The 19048-nt window shown below is 41.2% G+C and overlaps 1 protein-coding gene across 6 annotated transcripts in view; it reads right to left on the bottom strand.

The window, feature by feature from the left end:
- The window catches only part of IGF1 (insulin like growth factor 1), a 76519-nt gene that overhangs the window by 20822 nt on the left and 36649 nt on the right, over positions 1–19048 (bottom strand). For all 6 annotated transcript variants that reach the window (XM_019732182.3, XM_019732185.3, XM_074326223.2 and 3 more), the window contains exon 3: positions 1228–1409. In XM_019732182.3, coding sequence (XP_019587741.1) covers positions 1228–1409 — 182 coding nt within the window. The remainder of the gene's footprint in view (positions 1–1227; positions 1410–19048) is intronic.

Genomic DNA, 19048 nt, shown 5'->3' with positions numbered 1-19048 from the left:
ACTTGCCTTCACCATCCCCAGCACAACTTCCAGTCACATTTGCCTAACAGGAACTTCTGTGGTGCTTGCCCCCTGACCGTTGGCTGCTATGTTCTCTGTACACCAGGTTGTTCCCAGTCCCTTTCCATCACTCAAGGTGGCTCCCTGGGTCACATCTCTGCTCAGCACCCTGGTCCTCCTCCAGCCTCAGCTGCAGGTTTGGATCAGGAAGCAGCAAAGGTGTCATTGTGAACTTCTTGGGCTTTCTGCACGACGCTGGTTTGGGTTCCAAAGATTAAAACCATAGGGTCTTTTTTGCTTTTGTTTTTTCCCCAACAGAGTCCCCAAGGAGACCTAAACGAGAGTTTTTACTTCCCTTACTCAACCTCCTTTGATTTCTTTTCCTCCTTCACCTTCTCTTCAGCTCTTATTCTTTCTACTTAATGACTAAAATTTTAGTTAATTACTTATATTCCTGTGTGCACTCATTCATTCACTCATTCAACAAAAATTTGTCAAGTGACTAATGTGCATCAGATGACTCACGTACTTTTGATGGCATACCTCTCAGGTTTGTTTCAAGTTTAGCTTTTAGAAAAAGACACCTGCAGATTTTGATCATTAGGAATTTGTAGGGATTTGAGCCAAACAGAAATTTCTATTTTAAATGTTTTTTTCTTTAATTACATTTGCCACTGAATGTGAATTTCAAATAGTTCCCATTTCAGACTTTTTTGTTTGTTTGTTTTTGTTTTTTTGCACTTTTGCAGAATACCAGGACTTGAAAAGTTACAGGCTTTGTTCTTAATTACAATTATGACAGACGTTAACACTTGTCCAACAGTTGTTTTGTACATGAAAAGCATTGTATGTGCATTCACTTACTTAATTCTTACAAATCCAATGAGGTACCTATTACCATCATCCCAGTTTTATAGATGAAACTAAAGCTTGCAGAGGTTACATGATTTTGCTAAGTTCTCTCCGCTAGTGATTGGCAGACATGGGACTTGAGTTTTATCTAATCCCAAAGCCGATGTTTAGTCACTGTTCTCCACCATCTTCTGGTTATCAGATCGCCCAGACCAGTGGAAGGGAGACTTTGCAAGGTGGAGTGAGCAAAAGGATGGACCTCTAGGGTGTCCTGTAAGCCAGGAGACTATGGGGGCATAAGCACTGTTTGGCTCACTCACACATCTAAGACACAGATCTCTCGGGGATGGCCAGATCCCACCCCGGCTGCCTTACCTTCTGAGCCTTGGGCATGTCGGTGTGGCGCTGGGCACGGACGGAGCGGGCTGACTTGGCAGGCTTTAGGGGTGCACAGTACATCTCCAGCCTTCTCAGATCACAGCTCCGGAAGCAGCATTCGTCCACAATGCCTGTCTGAGGTGCCCTCCGACTGCTGGAGCCGTACCCCGTGGGCTTGTCTGTACAAATCAAATGCAGAGTGGCCTGGTGTTAGAGTAGAATATACTATCTTAACAGCTCTACCGGGCCTCTGAAGACTCTCCTCTCCCCACACCTAGTCAGCCCACACGTTTGTAAGTCAACCTCTTTTGGAAGCGTCTCCAACCATTCCTGCCCTCATAGATCCTTCAGGATTCCAGCATGTCTCCTGGAGTCTGTATCACACTCAGGAGCCCTAACTCAGTCACGACACACTTGATTGGTGTTCATCCTCCTCAAGTTCTCGGCGACCTTTAGTCAGGGATCTTGTCTATGCCCCGTCCCAGCCTTTCATTATGTACTGGCTCAGTTGAGAGGCTACTAGTGGTATTAATTAAAATAAGGTCATGTATTCAGTTTCCTTAATCTTTTAAACAAGTCTGCGTAGTTTTTATATGCAGGACAGCTCAAATGTTTGCTCTTTGGTTTAATTGCTTCCACTGTAAAATCAGACTGAGTATCAATGAAGTTTTACATCTAGAAAGGGCTCCTTGCTTTACTGATGTGGAAACTGAGACTCAGAGTTGGAAATGACTCGCTCAAGGTCATTAAATTGTGCAGTAAGTGGTAGAGCCAGGGTTCAAACTCAGGTGTACTCTCTGCAAAGCCCAAGTGCCTCATAGAGCCCAGGAGACCTGTTGTACAACTCTGGGCAAGTCATTTAAGGTTCCTGGTTCTCAGTTTACCCATCTGTAAAGTGGGGTTAGTAATCTTTTCCTCGTACGGATTATTTCAGGAGTACATGAGCTACTGTATGAAAATTGTTTAGGGTATCACTGCACATAGAGAATGTCCTAACTAAATATTGGTTTCCTCTGAGCACTCCTTTCCAGAATCTTACATGATCCGTGAAGAAACAGTATGAGTATTAATTGCATCCAAAAGCTTGGAAGGTGGAACGGATGACAATACTAGAGTGATAGGGCTCTTTCTCCTATCACCCCACAGAGCCCAAAACCATCAATTCCATTTTCTTATAGAATAACGACTAGCCTGAGACAGAGTGAACTAAATGTCCATCTTTCACGTGATTTGGACTGCCCAGAGGGAACACCACAAGTCACATTTCTTTTGATATTTGCAAATCCATTAGACCTCTTTACTTGGCAAGTAGGTTTTAGTTTGGTTTTGTTTTGTTTTTATTTTTAACACACTTTTCCTGGCTCTAGTATTAAAAGAGAAGGCAAAACAAGCTTACATGGATCTTAAAAACTACCTGAATTCTTCGTAAGCTTTATGTCGTAGTAGAACTTCTGTTAAACCAAATCTTGCTTATACACCAATATATGAGACAGAAAAAAGTGAAACTGCTCAGGCTCAGGCAAGGGCAGGGGTACTGGGTCTTGGCTTTCTTTCATGTCCCTTACCACCCAGGGGAGGTGGGAGTCCTGGGTCTTCTCCACTGATGTCCAGGCTTCAGGGAAGAAAATTTGCAAACCATTGATCCAGAGCAATCCAATTAATCAATCTGACACATATTCGATCTCCATTCCTGACACAGAAGACAGTTTAATGTTTGCATAATAATGAAACCATTCTTTAGGATGAAGTTTGAAAGTCAAAATCCCCATCTATGTTTTGAACCCCCTGATTGGGGGAGATCAGACCCATGGTCATGGCCTGCTACCAAACTAGTTTGGTCGCATTGCTGCTCGAAGGGCCAACCATTTGTGGTATTGTCTAAGACCCCAAATATTTTCCTGATGCTTGGCACAGGAGCCTGGGGATGCTTTCTCCCCACAAGGCAGGTTTATTTGTCATCGTTTGGGCAGCAGGGGGTAGTAACTCAGTGAGGGATCATTTGTGATCTCTCTTGATCTCTCTGGTGGGGGCGGCCCTGCTGATTGAAGGGTTTGGGAGGGACCAGGCAACTGGCCCCAACGAAGCCTCAGTAGTGTTTTCACTTGCCCTTGGAAGGTAACTAGTGCAGAAGACTCTGCTTCTGTTTGCCAGGCGGCATTGGGCAAGCAGAGACTCAGCTGGTCCCTTGTGCAATGTAAAGAATATTTTTTGTTGTTTTTGTTTTTATAATCTTTTCCTGTAACTGTAAATTAAGGGAAAGACACATATAGGCTTACATGGTTCTTTGTAATCTACGAAAGACTTCTGCATACTTTTTGCTAAGTGGATATTTCAAAAGGCTGAAGGGGTCAGCCGGTTGAGAGTAGTTTGTTGTACACTTTGGTTTATCTCTTGGGGTGGGGATGAAGGAGAAAGTGACTAGGTAACTGTCCCTGTTGTCTACCACAGGTGATGATGGCTCTTTATGGAAACTATACATTTCTTAATGGGACGTAATGGAGATGCGTTTGTTGCCTATGGAATAGTCATTTGACGTTTGGAGTGGGATGGTAGGAGTGGTTCTAGACTTGGCTAATTCAGAAACAATGGATTTCAAAATGTGTGCTTTTGGGTGGAAGATGGAAAGGGATAGACTTTGAGGTTCCAGGACTTATTTAGCATATCCATTTCAAATATTTCTAAAGTAATCTTCCTTCTAGACCCCATAGGTACTGGAGCTCTTTGTCTGCTACTGGGGGACGACACTGATTATCTTGGTTGGCAGAAAATGTTGTCTGTCTTGTGTATTCCTTTCTTGGTGATTTCCAACCACCATGAAACTCACCACAGGTTTAGATCCTCTTATGAGAGTGAAAGCAATCAGCACAACAGAAAATAATAGCACACACCAGGCATCAGGTTTGTCACCTCTCTTAAATGAGCTCAGAGTTTGACATGGCTCAGTGTATAAAATAGCTGTGCTTTTTTTAGTCTGTAGATCAATGGATTTGGGAACAGAGAAATTTAGGACTTTTCTGTAATGCTTTATAAAGAAAGTTTGCCTAATGTCCATCTATATATATTTTAAATGTTGTTGAAATTGTGTTATACAGACTTGGATTTTGCCATAATTGTAACTACCAGTTATCGATGGCCCCCACAATCCTAGAAAGATGTTTTTCTTTGTCTATTCATAACGTTTATAATGGAGTAATTATACTTCATTGAGAATATATGAATATAACAAGAGTTTACATATTGCTTTCTAAAATTTAATTAATCCTTTGAAGTGTTCTGGTTCTACATTAAGATAGTCAACAAAAAAATCACTTCTCAACAATCAGGAGGCCAGATTTGAGGGTCAAAGTTTTGTCTTTTATCTTCAAATGCCTCACATTACTTCGTTTTCCAGAAACAAAATAAAGACATTCGATGCTATGGGATAACATTAGAAACCTGATACAATGAGGTTTACTAGAAAGGCAGTAAAATAATTTGCTCCAGTATCAATTTTGAGAAAAATAGGGATTTTTTAATGACGTCTAAATTGCAGCTATTGTCATTCTGACTAATTTTTAAATGCAATAGAACAAATTGTTTCATCCTGCCTTTAAAACCTCCTCATTAGGCACTACGTAATTCTGCTCCAGTGGGCAGAATCAGAACTGATAGGTGAATGGTAAACAAATAGTGGCTTAATATAAGAAAATTTTTTCTCACAATTTGAACTCAAAAGTTTTAAAGATGGGACAGACTTCTTTTAAAAGTAATGAACTTCCCATTATGAAAGCAATTAAGTAAAGGTTGTATGGACACCTGTCAGAGATCCTAGGATCATATTCCTGTATTGAACACTGTGTATCAGTATTGCCGTCCTTTCTATTCCAAAGATTCTATAGCAAATGAAGAAAGACAGGGGAAAACCCATCTAGGCCAACTATTCAGTATGGTCGGAAGTCACTTACCTTGTCTTCGAGAAAGAGGTTCAGATATTTTCTAACTTAGAAGGGGAAAATTTGTTTTTTATTTATCATTTGAACATGCCAAGATGCTCAAAACATCTTTCCTTCCTCGATGCTACAACAAAAGACAGGTGACTAGGATAGTCCCTTCAACAACTAGGTTCAGTTCTAGAATTCTGTCATACCGGCGTTATGAAGTATCTATCAGTCCACTCAGTTGTTAGAGTGAACAGGAATGTATAAAACTTCACAGAATTTGCCTTACTGACAAAGTCTTGACATTGAAACTGTAGATATTTATATGTTTATTTTTGTCAGTCGTTTTCCTCCAGAGCATGCAGACCAAAGATGGCTTCGCAGACAAGCTGGCTTGCACCTAAGCGAGGCCTTGACTCCTCTGTGACTAGACATCGTGTGTAGTCACAGAGCACTGCTGTGTCTTGAACATTGGCCAACAGACAGAATTCCAATGGTTAAACAGCTGGCTTCTATAATAATAGCACTTCCCTTTAAATAATGCATGGTCATTGGAGTAATTCAATAATCTTCAGGGCAAACTTGCTAGTTACAAGGCTTTTGGGCAGAATTGTGGCATCATCAAAACCACACCAATTAGCTGAGTCTCACATTTTGTCATGGTTGCAAGCTACTAGCTTCCCTCTATCTTTGAAGGAGAAGGTGTAATGCTGAGATTTAACTGGGCTCATCACTTCTACCGTGTTTCCCCGAAAATACAACCAGGTCTTATATTAAGTTTTGCTCCAAAAGATGCACTAGGGCTTATGTTCAGGGGATGTCCTCCTGAAAAATCATGCTAGGGCTTATTTTCCAATTAGGTCTTATTTTCGGAGAAACATGGTAGAGCAGAGAGCTCTGGTCGTTCATCACTGGTAAAAAATGGTACTACCTTTACTGGTGCTACATAAGGCTGTGTTTCTTATAGGTTTCAGGAAACGCACTTGGAACATGGTTCTCAATTTTCATTTCCTTTGACGCTTTCTCTCTTGTTTATTGAGAATGCTCTACTTGTGTTTCAACTTTATCATTGGACAGAGGAGGCATTTATTTAAAGAATCAGTATTTAAATGATGAAAAATGTGCACGTTTTCTGAATAGGGAAGTATCCAGTTCTGAAGACATACACTTGTGACTCTTTGGGTTCTGAGGAATAAAACTATTCTCTAGAACTTGCTAACCGGAGGAAGTTCTAAAGTTGATCATATCTTGAAAGCAAGAAAAAAGAAGTAAGAATTCGAATTGGATTTCAAGGGCTCTCTCTAGAAAATTTATAATTCTGTGTCTGATGATAAACATAAATGACTTTATTAACTAATGAAAAATTAATTTGCATTTGACTTTGACTGAGATTGATTACACAATCAGACATTACAATTAAAGTCTATAGAAGCCGGAAAGTTAGATTTCTTACACTAACTATTTATCAAAATCTCCAGACATGTCGACAATTTAGACTCACTCAGAATGGTTAGTTTCTTAGGGTAACATTACTCCATTGACCACCTTATCTAATAAAAATTCACTCAGTTGACAGTATTGCATAGGATACTAGTAGAAAAGTTGGGTAAAATGTGACTAACCTTAAAGTTGTCTCCTTTTTAGCATTTTAATGGCTATTTTCATTTGTGGAAAAGGGAGGATTACTTCTCAATCTTTTCTACACTTTTTATAGCTTTATATGGGAAACTAGACTCCTTTCATGAATTCCTAATATAAATAAAATTGTCATAAGACTATTATCCAGACCCAAAATGTAATACTACATTGAATGGTTGATATTTTCTGAATTAATAGGATTTGCACTTAACTAAAAGACTTTTGATAAGTCATTATTTTACCTTTTAAAAATTCTGTGGAAATCACACTTGAATTAAAACATTTTTGACATATATGTAGTCATGTGAATAGTAAAGATATGGAAAGAATCTTTCACTTAGAATAACATGGGTATATATACACATACATACTCAAATACATATTGGGAATTAAGTGACTTAGCATTAGTATCAAAGTTATTGTCTATGACTATTATTATACTATTACTATTGGTATCAAAGCTAAAGTGCTAATGGACTCCGTACATTTCTGCTTTTGTGCAGAAAGGTTTTTTTTTTTTTTTCTGAGTAAGATTGACCTTTGGCATCTGGAAAATTGAACACTGAGAAAATGTCCTCTTTCCTATGAACTGCATGTCGTAAACTTTTCTTGAAAACCTATCAAATCTAGGCATCGATTTCACTTTGGCCTGTGTTAATTTTTAATTCCCAGTGTTCGCTGGTCCCACTACTTCTCAATTGGACGAAGTCATCTTTTCTAGGAATCATGACCCTGTTTGACTTGCCACCACCCCCCACCACTCAGCAACTCTATCACAGCTGCTAAATCCTCACAACCCAAAAGACCAAAGTCTTCCCGTTACCCAATCAAGTCAATGTTTGTGTACCCTTGGGTCTAAAAGAACGAAGCAGAGCTCTATGAGGCTGTCCCTTTCTTGAAACCCTCATTTCTTTTGGAAGCTCCAACCCAAGGGCAGGTGTGAAAATAGGGCTATTCTGTCTGCGTCCGTCTCCAAGGCCAGGGAGCTAAATCACAAGGCCTAGGGACAAGAGAACTAGAGATTCAGAGAAGAAACATTACCGTTTTAGGACTCTTTGGAGAAATGGGCCGACAGAGTGGGAAACAACGTGATGTATTACTTTAGCCTGATATAATGCCCTGGAGGATGAGCATCTTGCCAGGACAGCACAATTTACTAGCTGAGGTCTGTTTCCAGGGCTTGGAGGAGATAGATGTAGCCAACAAAATTATACTTTGGCAAGAGAAATGCTTGGCTGGACAGAAATGTTGTCTAAAGGGAATGGTTTGGTTTATCAAAGTCTGAGGTAAAAGATAATCGAATACCAAGAGGTCATTTTTATGTTTGAATTATTTCAGTTGGGCCTGCTATGTAAGTTAGTTACCACTTTCTAGTTATATAGCTGCAGTTACCTAGAACATATGATAGGGTTTGAGTATGATCTCACTGTGACATCTGTCATACCAATGAAGGAGACAATGTGTGGAATGGGTACAAACGCAGGTTTTGGAGTCAGACAGACCTGGATTCTGCCATTTATTCACTGTTCACCTTGGGCATGGCATCAAATCTTCTAAGACTTAGATCCTCTGATGTAAAATGAATGTAATAAGGATAGTTCCCAGTGGTATTGTAAAGATTATGAGAGAATGTAGGTAAAGTATTCTGCGCAATGTTTGGTACACAGTAAACTCTAAATAAATGCCTAATATTATAGTTAGTATTATTATGGAGTTGAATTGGCTAATATCGCTAGCTGTGCAGATAGCCTCTTCCTCTCTCTCTTAAAAATGCACACTTTCCAAAGTTTAGTTGAAAAAGATGGCCTTTCTACATAAAGGAGGACTGTTCTCCATTAAAACAAATGAATAACTGTTCTTTTGACAGGATATCCAAACTTTATGTTGAATAGACTGTCCTAAATTGTTTTAATCTAGAATAGACACTTTATGAGAATGGATTCTCCAATCAAGTCAAACAAAGCAATGTCACAAGGGCTCATCTTGACCTCTTGTTACCTTTGATTTCTCCCAAATAATCCACTGTCTAAAATAATTGGGTTTTCAGTGTTAGTAGTCATTTGCTTATTTCAAAACAATGCTTCAAGGCGCGGGATGTGCAAAATACGTGGTCAGAAGTGGTTTCCCGTCACTTTCAACCAGCATATGTATTTCTCTCCTTCCTCTCCACTTCATGCCTCACCTCTTTCTTTTCTCTTCATTTATATGTTCTAGTCTCCTGCTATTGGCAGATGTTGGCTTTCTTTATACTCACTGATGAACTTGAGGGCAAAAGCTCACGCTATGTGGAGTTCATGGTAGGCTAGGAATTAGAGTTTAGTATCCTCCCTGGAGTGACCGAGAACTAAGGCTTCCTCTCCTGCCAACCATGCTTTGGGAATAAGCAGCCACCAAGTATACAATGTCACCAAACCCACTTAATCACTACTCCATCTTGGACCCACGCCGGAGTGAAATGAAAAGAGACCACAAAGAGAAATAATAAGAAGGGATGTTGAGGAATTGCGTATATGGACCTTAGTTATCTCATTTTTTTGTCTTTGTTTTTGAGAAAGACTGTGACGGAAATTGTAAGATGAGCCCGGCTCCAACCTGGAGATTGTAGCTATGCCACGAGCATTATCTCCTATACTCACACTGTTACTGTGAGTTTACTCTTTCAGATGTGGGAAGAGAGGCCGTGTAGCAAACAGAAGGCACTCATGAATAGAGGGTAACGCCCCTCTTTCTGGTGCCACAGAAAGATGAATCAGCCAAAGGGGTATTAAAACACATTCTCCTTATTTTTAGTTTCACTCTAAAGTCTATTTCTCTTTTCTTTGCAACTTGGCACCTGCCCTGCGTTCTCAGGGGCCCAGCTCCCTGTCAGTCTCCTCACTCAGGCCTCTGTGTTTTGCTCAGGATACATCTGGAGATTTTCCCAGGGGTGGGTGTGACACGGTCAGGATGGCAGGTGAGGGGGTGACGGCTGCCAGGGCAGTCTGGCATGTCTGAAGGAAGAATGTGGGGAGGTAGAGGCCCTGTAGGAGAGGCATCCAGGTCTGTATCGGAAAGCAGCCTCCACAGCAGCAGAAACAGCCCTTGGCACTACCATGGAGCAGAAACAGTCCAAGTCAGTGACAGACTGAACACAGGGAGAGAAGGAGGAGGGAGGGAGAAGATGGTTAAGGTATCACATGATATAAATAAATGTATGGTGTGTATTTCAGTGCCAGTTGGGTTGTGAGTGATGTCTCTTTCATGCTGGTGTTGTCACCACTGTTGTTTCTGCATTGCAAAGTCCTGGGGAGTGTTTCTATGGCACCTAGCACAGTGCCATATGCAGAGAGGGAATAAAAAGAAGGCAATATGGTATACTGAAAACAACATTGGATTCTAGCCCCAGATTCTTTGTGTGAGCTCACAAGTCATCCAAACTCTCTGAGATTCGGTTTTTTCATGCAGACAACCAAAGTACTAGATAATGGCAAGCCCTCCTTTGAACAATGTGACCCTAAGGATTATCTGGATGGTTATGCTACCCACTTTTTAATCAATCATGTATATATGGCATATCGATGCTACTCCAAAATAACAGGGAAATATATAGCGAAAAGACGTTTGATGAGAGAACCAGGAGTTGCCTCTTTGTCAGCTTTAATTTTAGATGCAAACAAGATTTATAGCTGAATTTAAAGAAAGCAGGGATCAGTGTTGAGTTTGAGGGAGGAAAATGTCCAGTATGGAGGTGGGTTTGAATAAGGGTTGGGGATAAGACTATCTATGGAGATTGCACAAGCCAGCTCAAAACAGAATATAGGCGTGAGTGAGAAGGAGAGTAAGAAAGATGAGAGTCATTTTCTGGAGCTATTGAAATGGTAGAAAGAATCAAATTACATTTTGAAAACTAGAGTCCTAAAGGCCTTGAAGAATAAGGACGAGGGATGGCCCTCACTTACATGGGCACTTGGAATAGAGAATTAGTGTTAGAACAGTCCTTCCAGAAATCCCTGGGAATGGCTTTTTAGCACTTCACAAAGCTGCATCTTTAAAGACAAGGGAGGGACAAGCCCTAGGAGGACTGTGAATATTGTCGGCCAGAATCTTGAACGTCCCAGCACTCAATGTGGCCGGTATTTTATTTCACCAGCTTCCTTGGTGTCTGTCAGTGGTATATGAATCCTCTGTGCAATATTCAGTTCCTTCCAGGGGGACAGAGGCATAGTTTCTCTGGAAAATTCTAGCTACGACTATATGTTATCTCACCTCTGATAAGGTGAATGGGCTGCTAGGTAGGTCATCAGCTCTGCCATTGGTACTCAACTTCTGCCCAGAGGACAGAATTAGAAGATGACCATTATAAACATGGTTTTTCAAATGCTGCTCCCTTTTTCTTGATAAAACAAACTAATGTTAAGGTTATTAAAATGTTAAAATCTGTACAAGGCGTTCTCAAGCAAAATATCAAGCAGGTAGGCAGGCTGAGGCTGAATGGTTCATTTAGAGAGTGATTAATAGTTTTCCAGCAACTTTCAGTTAAAATCTGAACTCATCAGACCACTCTTTATTTCTTTCCTTTCTATAAAATTTTGCTGCTCTAATTGGTCTCCCCTTTCCCTTAATATTTGACGCTTAAATATAACCAAGAGGCTTTAATTGCTTTCCTCAAATAATTGTATTTTAGAATTTCACATATCTTTTGACATGAGAGCAAACTCAAAGTCAACTGAAGAAGTTTCTTAGTAATTTTCTGGCAATCACTAAGCCTGTTAGCCACCATTCCAACCCTCACCCCCACTAAGGAAAGCAAACAAACAAACACTATTATTTTTCTGAATTGAAGACGTGAACTATGAATAAGGAGAAAGAGAAGTGTGGTTAAGTTGTAGCCTATGTCCCAGCTAAATCCTATTCTCATCTTTATTTCATCTGGGACCAATAGCATGCCTACATCTCCAAACCTCATTAATGGCTGTTTAGCAAATATTATTATCAATCAAGAAAGTTCTCGGATTCTCTTATTTATTTTACTAAATTCAGCAAAGAAAAATATTTTCAGCTTGTGATATTGGCGGGAGGAATCAAACTCTTCTTTCTTTTTACTTTTTCTCACACACTCAAGCTTGCTGTGAATGAGCACATTGCTCTGGGACCCCACTCTGAGGTAATGGTCACTTGGCCTTCTAGCCAATCCCTCACTTCTGTGAATTTCCTTTCTGAGAACTAGAGACAGTTGCCCCAGCAGTCATTTTCAATCCATCACAAAACCTATCCATGGTTGCAGAATTAGGCTCATTAGGAGCAAACAATGCGAGGCCCTAATGTGTCACAGAACTGGGGCGGCTCCTTTTGCAGGGACTCGGGGCCAGGATAACCACCTGTGGGACATTTGATTTCCCTCAACACTTGCCTTCTGTCTGTTGTCTTTGGCTCAGTTCTGAGTTTGGGAAGGCTATAGGGAGGCACTGTTTATGCTAATATTTAATCATAATTAGCTCTGCTCTAACTCTAGCAAGAAGTGAGGGCCCAAGACCAGGAGTTGAATGCTCGCTTCTGATGTCTAGGCTTTTAGCAGGGCAGCCTTCATTCTTTCTTCCCAGACTTCCAGGATGTACAGATGCTCCTCTGCTTAACGAAGGGGTTATGTTCTGATAAACCCATCCTCAGTTGAAAATATCTTAAGTGGAAAGTTCATTTACTACTACAGTAAAGAGTATACGTTGTTCACCCTCGTGATCCCATGGCTCACTGGGAACTGGGCTCGCTGCTGTGACCCAGCATCCCAAGAGGATCGGACCACATATCTCTAACCCCAGAAAAAGATCAAAATTCGAAGTACAGTTTCTACTGAATGCGTATCACTTTTATACCATCATAAAGTTGAAAAACTTTTAAGTAGAGCCGTAGTAAGTCAAGGACCAGTCTGTACCTGATTCCTTATAACCCCACACTAAGCCTCTCACACACATGAGAAAGGAGAACATCAAATCCATTGACTTATTGGGTATGTCTCCATAATCGCCATGAGGTCAATTAGATGCATATTTGTATGAAAACTCCGTGTATGCACCTTTAGGAGATGAGAGAAGTGACCCCTCAGGGTCTTGTAGCAGCTTCCATATAACAGGGCTGGGATGAAATAAGCTAAGCTTTTTGACTCTGCATAGTAGGGGTTCTGATAAGGCAATGTGGAGAGAGCTACACATGTGCTCATTTCTGACCCGTGAGTTCAAGTCATTGAGGATGACTTTTAAAGAAAAGAATGATAGGAAAAAGGGAAGCTGTTGCTTTAGAAACATTTTAATCTACTTCTGAGACTTGCTAATTTATTGATTTTTCTTCTCAAGCAACTTCTAGTCCTCTTCCTTTGCTTCTGTTTCAAGATACGACTATGGTAAAGGTCACTCGTGAAGTCATAGTCTTCCCGCATCTTCTCGCCAGACCAGTGCCCCCACGGTCCCCTGATATCTGCCCTCGCTAGGCATTTCCTGCAGTCGGACTATGAACCATCATAAATGCCTCGCATTCTTCGGAACATCTGTGCCTTCTTTTGCCACATCTTTTTTCCTGGTACTCAACAGGCCAAATATCACCCTGGACTTCTCTTCCAGGCTGTTGATGTCTTAATACTCTCCTCTCAAACCAAATTCCTCTCTTATCCTTGGCCGTGGCTCTTGGCGTCCCATCCTTCTCAACTCCCCCATCTGTGTTAGTCATCTGTGGCATCACCAACAGTCTCTTTCTCTTAGCCTTCTATCTGAAAGTATGCATTACTTCAAATGTCACCGTTACTACAGTAGCAGGTCTTGCTACCTGGTTTGAGCCTAGTTAAGCGCCCCAACGTGTCTTAAACATAGCGATGCAGACACCTCCACATGGCAAGAACACTCGAGAAGACTCACACCTAGAGGATACTGATTAGCTAGTGAGAGAGAAGGAACTATAATAAGACCCAAGGATAGAATCAAATGGGATTGGAAACTTTTCCATTAAATGCAAGTTTCTCCTGAGATTGAAAGAGGGCTGTTTAATTCTTCTGTTCATTTGATATTTAAACTTATTTATTTGATATTTAGGACAATGGAGTGGGAGGGGGCTTTGTTATAATACACTACCAATAGCTTCCCTTTGTTGACTGCTTCCTATGAAGCTACTATAACAAATATTACTTTTCATGTCTTATTTATGTCCCACAGCAATTACACAGAGTAGCATTATTATTCTTATAGCCATTTTACATATTGGGAAACTGAAGTTTGGCAAGGTTAGTAACTTAACCCCCCCTGGGTTTGATCACATGCAGTAGACAGACTTTTATCCTAGGCATTGCAGAGAGTGCCAGAAGGAAGCCATGCGTGGCTTTTCCCTTGGGAGAGAAGTGTGTGCAATCCTGCAGTAGAGGGCAAAGCTGGGTATTAGATGCTCACATCTCACCCAGTGCACTATGATTCTTGTCAGTTTCAGAAGGGGCAATCAGCTCTGTCATGCAGTCGGACTGTCTTGTTTCCAATATCCTTGAATTGCACAAAGTTATACCAACTTCAGTAGAAATTGAAATACAGAAATTTTACCCATATTCTTGGCATCCCAACAAACACATTACCTTCGTTTTGTTTTAGGTTGGTTTTTTTTCTAATTCTCATCCAGAGGCACACATCATTTTGACAGAGCTACAGTCACATTCTAAATTTAATAGACTGTTGTGTTTCTTTCACTTAACATTATATTGTAAGCATGTTCCATATTGTTACATAATCTTCATAATTGTAATTTTAAAGCTGTAGAATATTTTGTTGAGTAGATCTGCCATCATTTCTTTCTTTTTTTAAAAAAATTAAATTTATTGGGGTGACAATGGTTTATAAAATTACATAGGTTTCAAGTGTACAATTCTGTAATACATTATCTATATCTCACATTGGGTGTTCACCACCCAGAGTCAGTTCTCCTTCCATCACCATTTCTTTAACCATTTTCCCATTATGAGACATTCAGGCTATTATTTCCAGTTTTATCATGATTTTCACTAATTTGGCCATGTCATTGTGCACATAACTTTCTACCCCTTTGAGATCATTTATAAGAATAAATTCCCAGGAATGGAATTACTGGGTCAAAGGATAGTATCAGACAATCCCATTTTGATGAAAGCTCACAATTTTGCATAAGGACCAGAAGGGAAGACTAAAAGACCAAAAGCAGAGAATTACATCCAGATTTTCTTCCAGGATAAGAAAAGAGACAGCCAAAAAGGAGCACAAACAGGAATCTTACCTGCATCCCATGAATGAGAATAAAAGAACCAATTTTTGTTTTCAATTACTAGTGCAGTTTCCTTTGAAGGAAACATGGGGTGTAACCGGGACTTGGGCTTGGCATCCAAAGGTTTGCTTAGTAGAAGAAAAAGCAAGGAAAATGAAATTGATGACAAGAGATGCTAGTTCTCAACTTTCAAAGTCACAAAGTACCTGTGAATTTTCTTCTCTAGGGTGGGGACAGGGGGAACTGAAGGAGCCAAGACAGCACCACACTCCACTGTATGGAGAGGGGGGATTTGTGTTCTGAGTAACAAATGCTCTGCGCCCATGCTCTTTCTGAACCCAGGTCCTCTATGGATAACTGGGCTCCTGCCCAATCTGCTATCCATCTCCCTTCTTACGGAAAATAATATCCCTGACAGTCTGCCTCCCCATCCATCCCCAAATTTGACCAACGACATCTTTCCTCCTTCTGCCGAATTATTGCTTTCCGGTTTGTAGTCACGCATTCACACATGTTTATTGAGCACCTACTATGTTTAGACACTGCTCTCAGTACTGTGGGTCTGATGTGAACAGAACAGACAGAAATGGGGTAACACGTCACCATGCCCTTTATAACTCTGATGACTGTGACAACCTTAAAGGAAACTGTAGAGCAGGGATGCTGATCAACAGCAACAGTTCAATGACAACTGCCCAGAACAATTGAAATCTGAGTCCAACAAGAGAATTTGCCTTTAGGCCCCGTCAAAATTCTTGTCTGAGGACTTCATGCCCACTGACCTCGCTGAAGGTGTAAAATGATTCCTTCGTGCGTCATGAACTATTTCTTAACTGTTAGTCTTTATTTCCTGTTTTATGAGGACTGGCCCAATTCCCCGACTTGATTTGAAGCATCTTAAGGGTAGAAACTGTGTCTCTTATTTTTATATCTAGAAGCACAGTGCTGGGCACTTATCAGGCACTTCATAAATGCTCACTGATTAGTGGATTACAAAGTCCACAAATGGGAAGAAATTTTTTTACACCAGAAAGAAAACACCCAACATCAGGGCCTGTCTCTGTGTCTCCATTTCCTTTCTTGTTAAAGGGGCGTGAGAATAGTATTTACCTCTACCAGGTCGTGGTGAGTTAAGGCACATAAAGAGCTGGGAACAGCAAGGGGCACAGAGCAAGAGCTCATGTAACATCACCTTCAATCCCCATCCTGAGCATCACCATTAATGAATTAATTCTGAGGCTGTGTGGCAAAGTGGTTAGAGTGCAAGCTCCGGAGCCACTGTGCCTGAATTCAGATGCTGACTCCACCCTTTCTAATTATGTGGCTGTGGGTAAGTTACTTAACCTCTCAGTTTTCATCTAAAAAGGGGAATGCCAACAGGACCCATCTCACGGGGTCCTTGGGACGAATGTATGAGTAAACACTGACCCAATGTTAGTTACAATTACTCAGCAAAGAGTGAATGGCCATTATGTGCCTGAACTTGGGGTTCAGAATACAGATGAGGACAAAGGAGACGCAGTCCTTTGGTTCCTCCTTACCTCCCCCACCAGGAGCCTGCCGGTCATGTGTGTTGGCATTGTCATTCCAAATAGCTAACTCCAGAAATAACACAGGCAATGCCTGGCAGTGGCACAAATCACTTTCATACACATTCTGTCCTACAGCCATTTCAACAGCCCCACAAGGCAGAATGAATTATTCCCATTTCATAGATGAGAAAACTGAGAGTTTAAGTGACTTTTGAATCTGGAAGTTCCTTTGATTTCAAATGGTAAAACTCCACTCTAACCCCCATGAAAGGGTGAATTGCAGGTTCATAAATCTTTGGGGGTTCCTGAAGCACCGTGGTGTGGTGGTTACACAGTGCTACTTATCAGGGATTCTCAAACTTGAGCCTGCATCAGTATCACCTAAAGGGCTTGTGAAAATATCGCTGAGCCCTACCCTCAGAGCTTCTGTGTAAATAGGTCTGAGGTGGGGCCTGGGAATCTGCATTTCCAACAAGTTCTCAGATGATGTCAATATCTCCGTGTGATATAGATTTCCAGCATGTGTATATATGATTAAGTAGCAGAGCACTGGCAAGGAAGAAAGGGCCAGTGAGGACTGGCATCCTGGGAAAGACCTCTTACACTTTAAACACTCCAGAAAGTTTTCGTATCTCTTTTGATAATTGCCTAATAAAGGTATCCGTAAGTTAGTCTAGTAGTAGAACCAATTTTATTGCAAGAAGGAAAACAAATCATAACCCTCCGAAGTAAGAAACTAAACTAACACAAAAAAACACACATATTGACCTTTTCCCTTCCCTGCGTTTTTTATTTGCACTGTCTGTCATTTTGGCTTCCAGCTAGCACCTGAAGACAGCAAGCCAGGTCACAGGGAAGGACATGAGAGCCTTAACAAATTCCCTGGCCAAGTGGAAAGCTAGAAACACAGGGACATCCTATGATATTGAAAGCTGCCTTTACTAAGTACCCGGTTCAATTTATTTTTAGGCTTTCAAAATTGTCAGGTGGGTATTTGAGCCAGTCTGCACAATTGTAACACTTAGTTCAGAAGACAGACTTCCCAAGGATCCAAATCTACCTTTTCTGTGCCGTCACCTTTTATAACCTCCCAGGGCGATGAACAGAAGCCGGACAGGTGGAGTGGGTTTTTGGCACACCTTCAGGACCACATCATCAAAATGATCCTCTCACGGATCATTCAAAACTCATGGCGAAGGAGAGCAAAAGGGAAATACACCACTGATGGTGCCCTACAGAATCAAGGTGGTTACGTAAACCGAAGGGCATTCAATTTTGCAAAAAGCAAAATCATAGTTTGTTATTTGTCACTCAGGCTACACATAAGCACCAGCATTTCTCAAGCAAGTGTCAGGATCAATCCTGCTGAGGAAACAGGGTTAATTAGTCCAACTGCTTCCACACAGAAGTGGCAGGAAGAGGGCAAATGCTGCTCTATTTCTTTTCCAAACCCTTCTCGTGAGACTCTGTGTGAGGCTCCCATAGCTTTAAATCAAATGGTGCCCCGCAGGCAGGAAATCCATATTGGGAGCTCGGGGAGGAAAGCAGGGGCCACTGCTGGCTTGGCAATTATAACTTTTCTCCAAGTCCCTGTTTCCATTTCCCTTTAAAGAAGTTGAGTTTTTAATGATTCTCTTTCTAGTCACTTCCTTCCAGTGGCCTCGCTAGGTCATTTCAGCGCACGTTTTCTTCACAGATCTATTTCTGGAAAAGATCGGAGGGAAAACGACCTCATTTGTTAATTGGGAAGCCGAGTGGGTATCCCCAGGATTGGCTGGTACTTCTGTGTTGAGGGTCTCCCCATCCTCCCTGGCTTTTCCCAAGCAGTGGCCATCACAGGATCCTCTGAGGAGGTGGCAACAGGCACAGGGACACTTATCAGTACCTTTTGTGTACTGAGCATTCTATCAAGGCTGCAGGAAGCACGGGTGGAGGTAGAACACTTGGTCTGGTCCCAAGAAAGTCATAGGCTAATCAAAAACATGGACCAAGAGGTCAGTATGATCTGAGAACAGAAACTCATTAGAACTCTAGCCGCAAAGGTCCTTAGAAATCCTCTAGTCCATGGATGAGTTTTGGTAGGAGGCCTGTAAACCCTCTGCCTGATGTGTAATTAAGTATGTTTGTGAATTTTCCTAGGAAGAGGAAATTCAGACACTCAAAAGATTCTCAAAAGACTCCATGATCTTAGGAAACTAGACAAGTACAGGTCCAGGCTCACAGAGAAAATAGTCTTGTTTCTGTTGTACCTTTCAGAAGAACCCAGGGCTGGCCTGCACTTTGGCTGCCGTGATTGCAATCCTATCCTAAATGCCAAGTCCAATGTCAGAAGACATCAAAAGACCCCAGGTATCTCCCCAGCCCAGCATTCACCTAAGAGTGTTCTTCAAGAGGTTCCATGAGAAAGCTTAGGAAACAGCTGCAAGCATTATCCCAGTTTTGGAAGTTCACCAGCTTATTTAAGGTTGTGAGAAGTTCTGCTGTAAAGAC

Source organism: Rhinolophus sinicus, chromosome 1 (assembly GCF_057876585.1).
Source record: "Rhinolophus sinicus isolate RSI-liver-muscle chromosome 1, RSI-T2T, whole genome shotgun sequence".
Lineage (NCBI taxonomy): Eukaryota > Metazoa > Chordata > Mammalia > Chiroptera > Rhinolophidae > Rhinolophus > Rhinolophus sinicus.
This window is presented reverse-complemented; position numbering and strand designations above follow the sequence as displayed.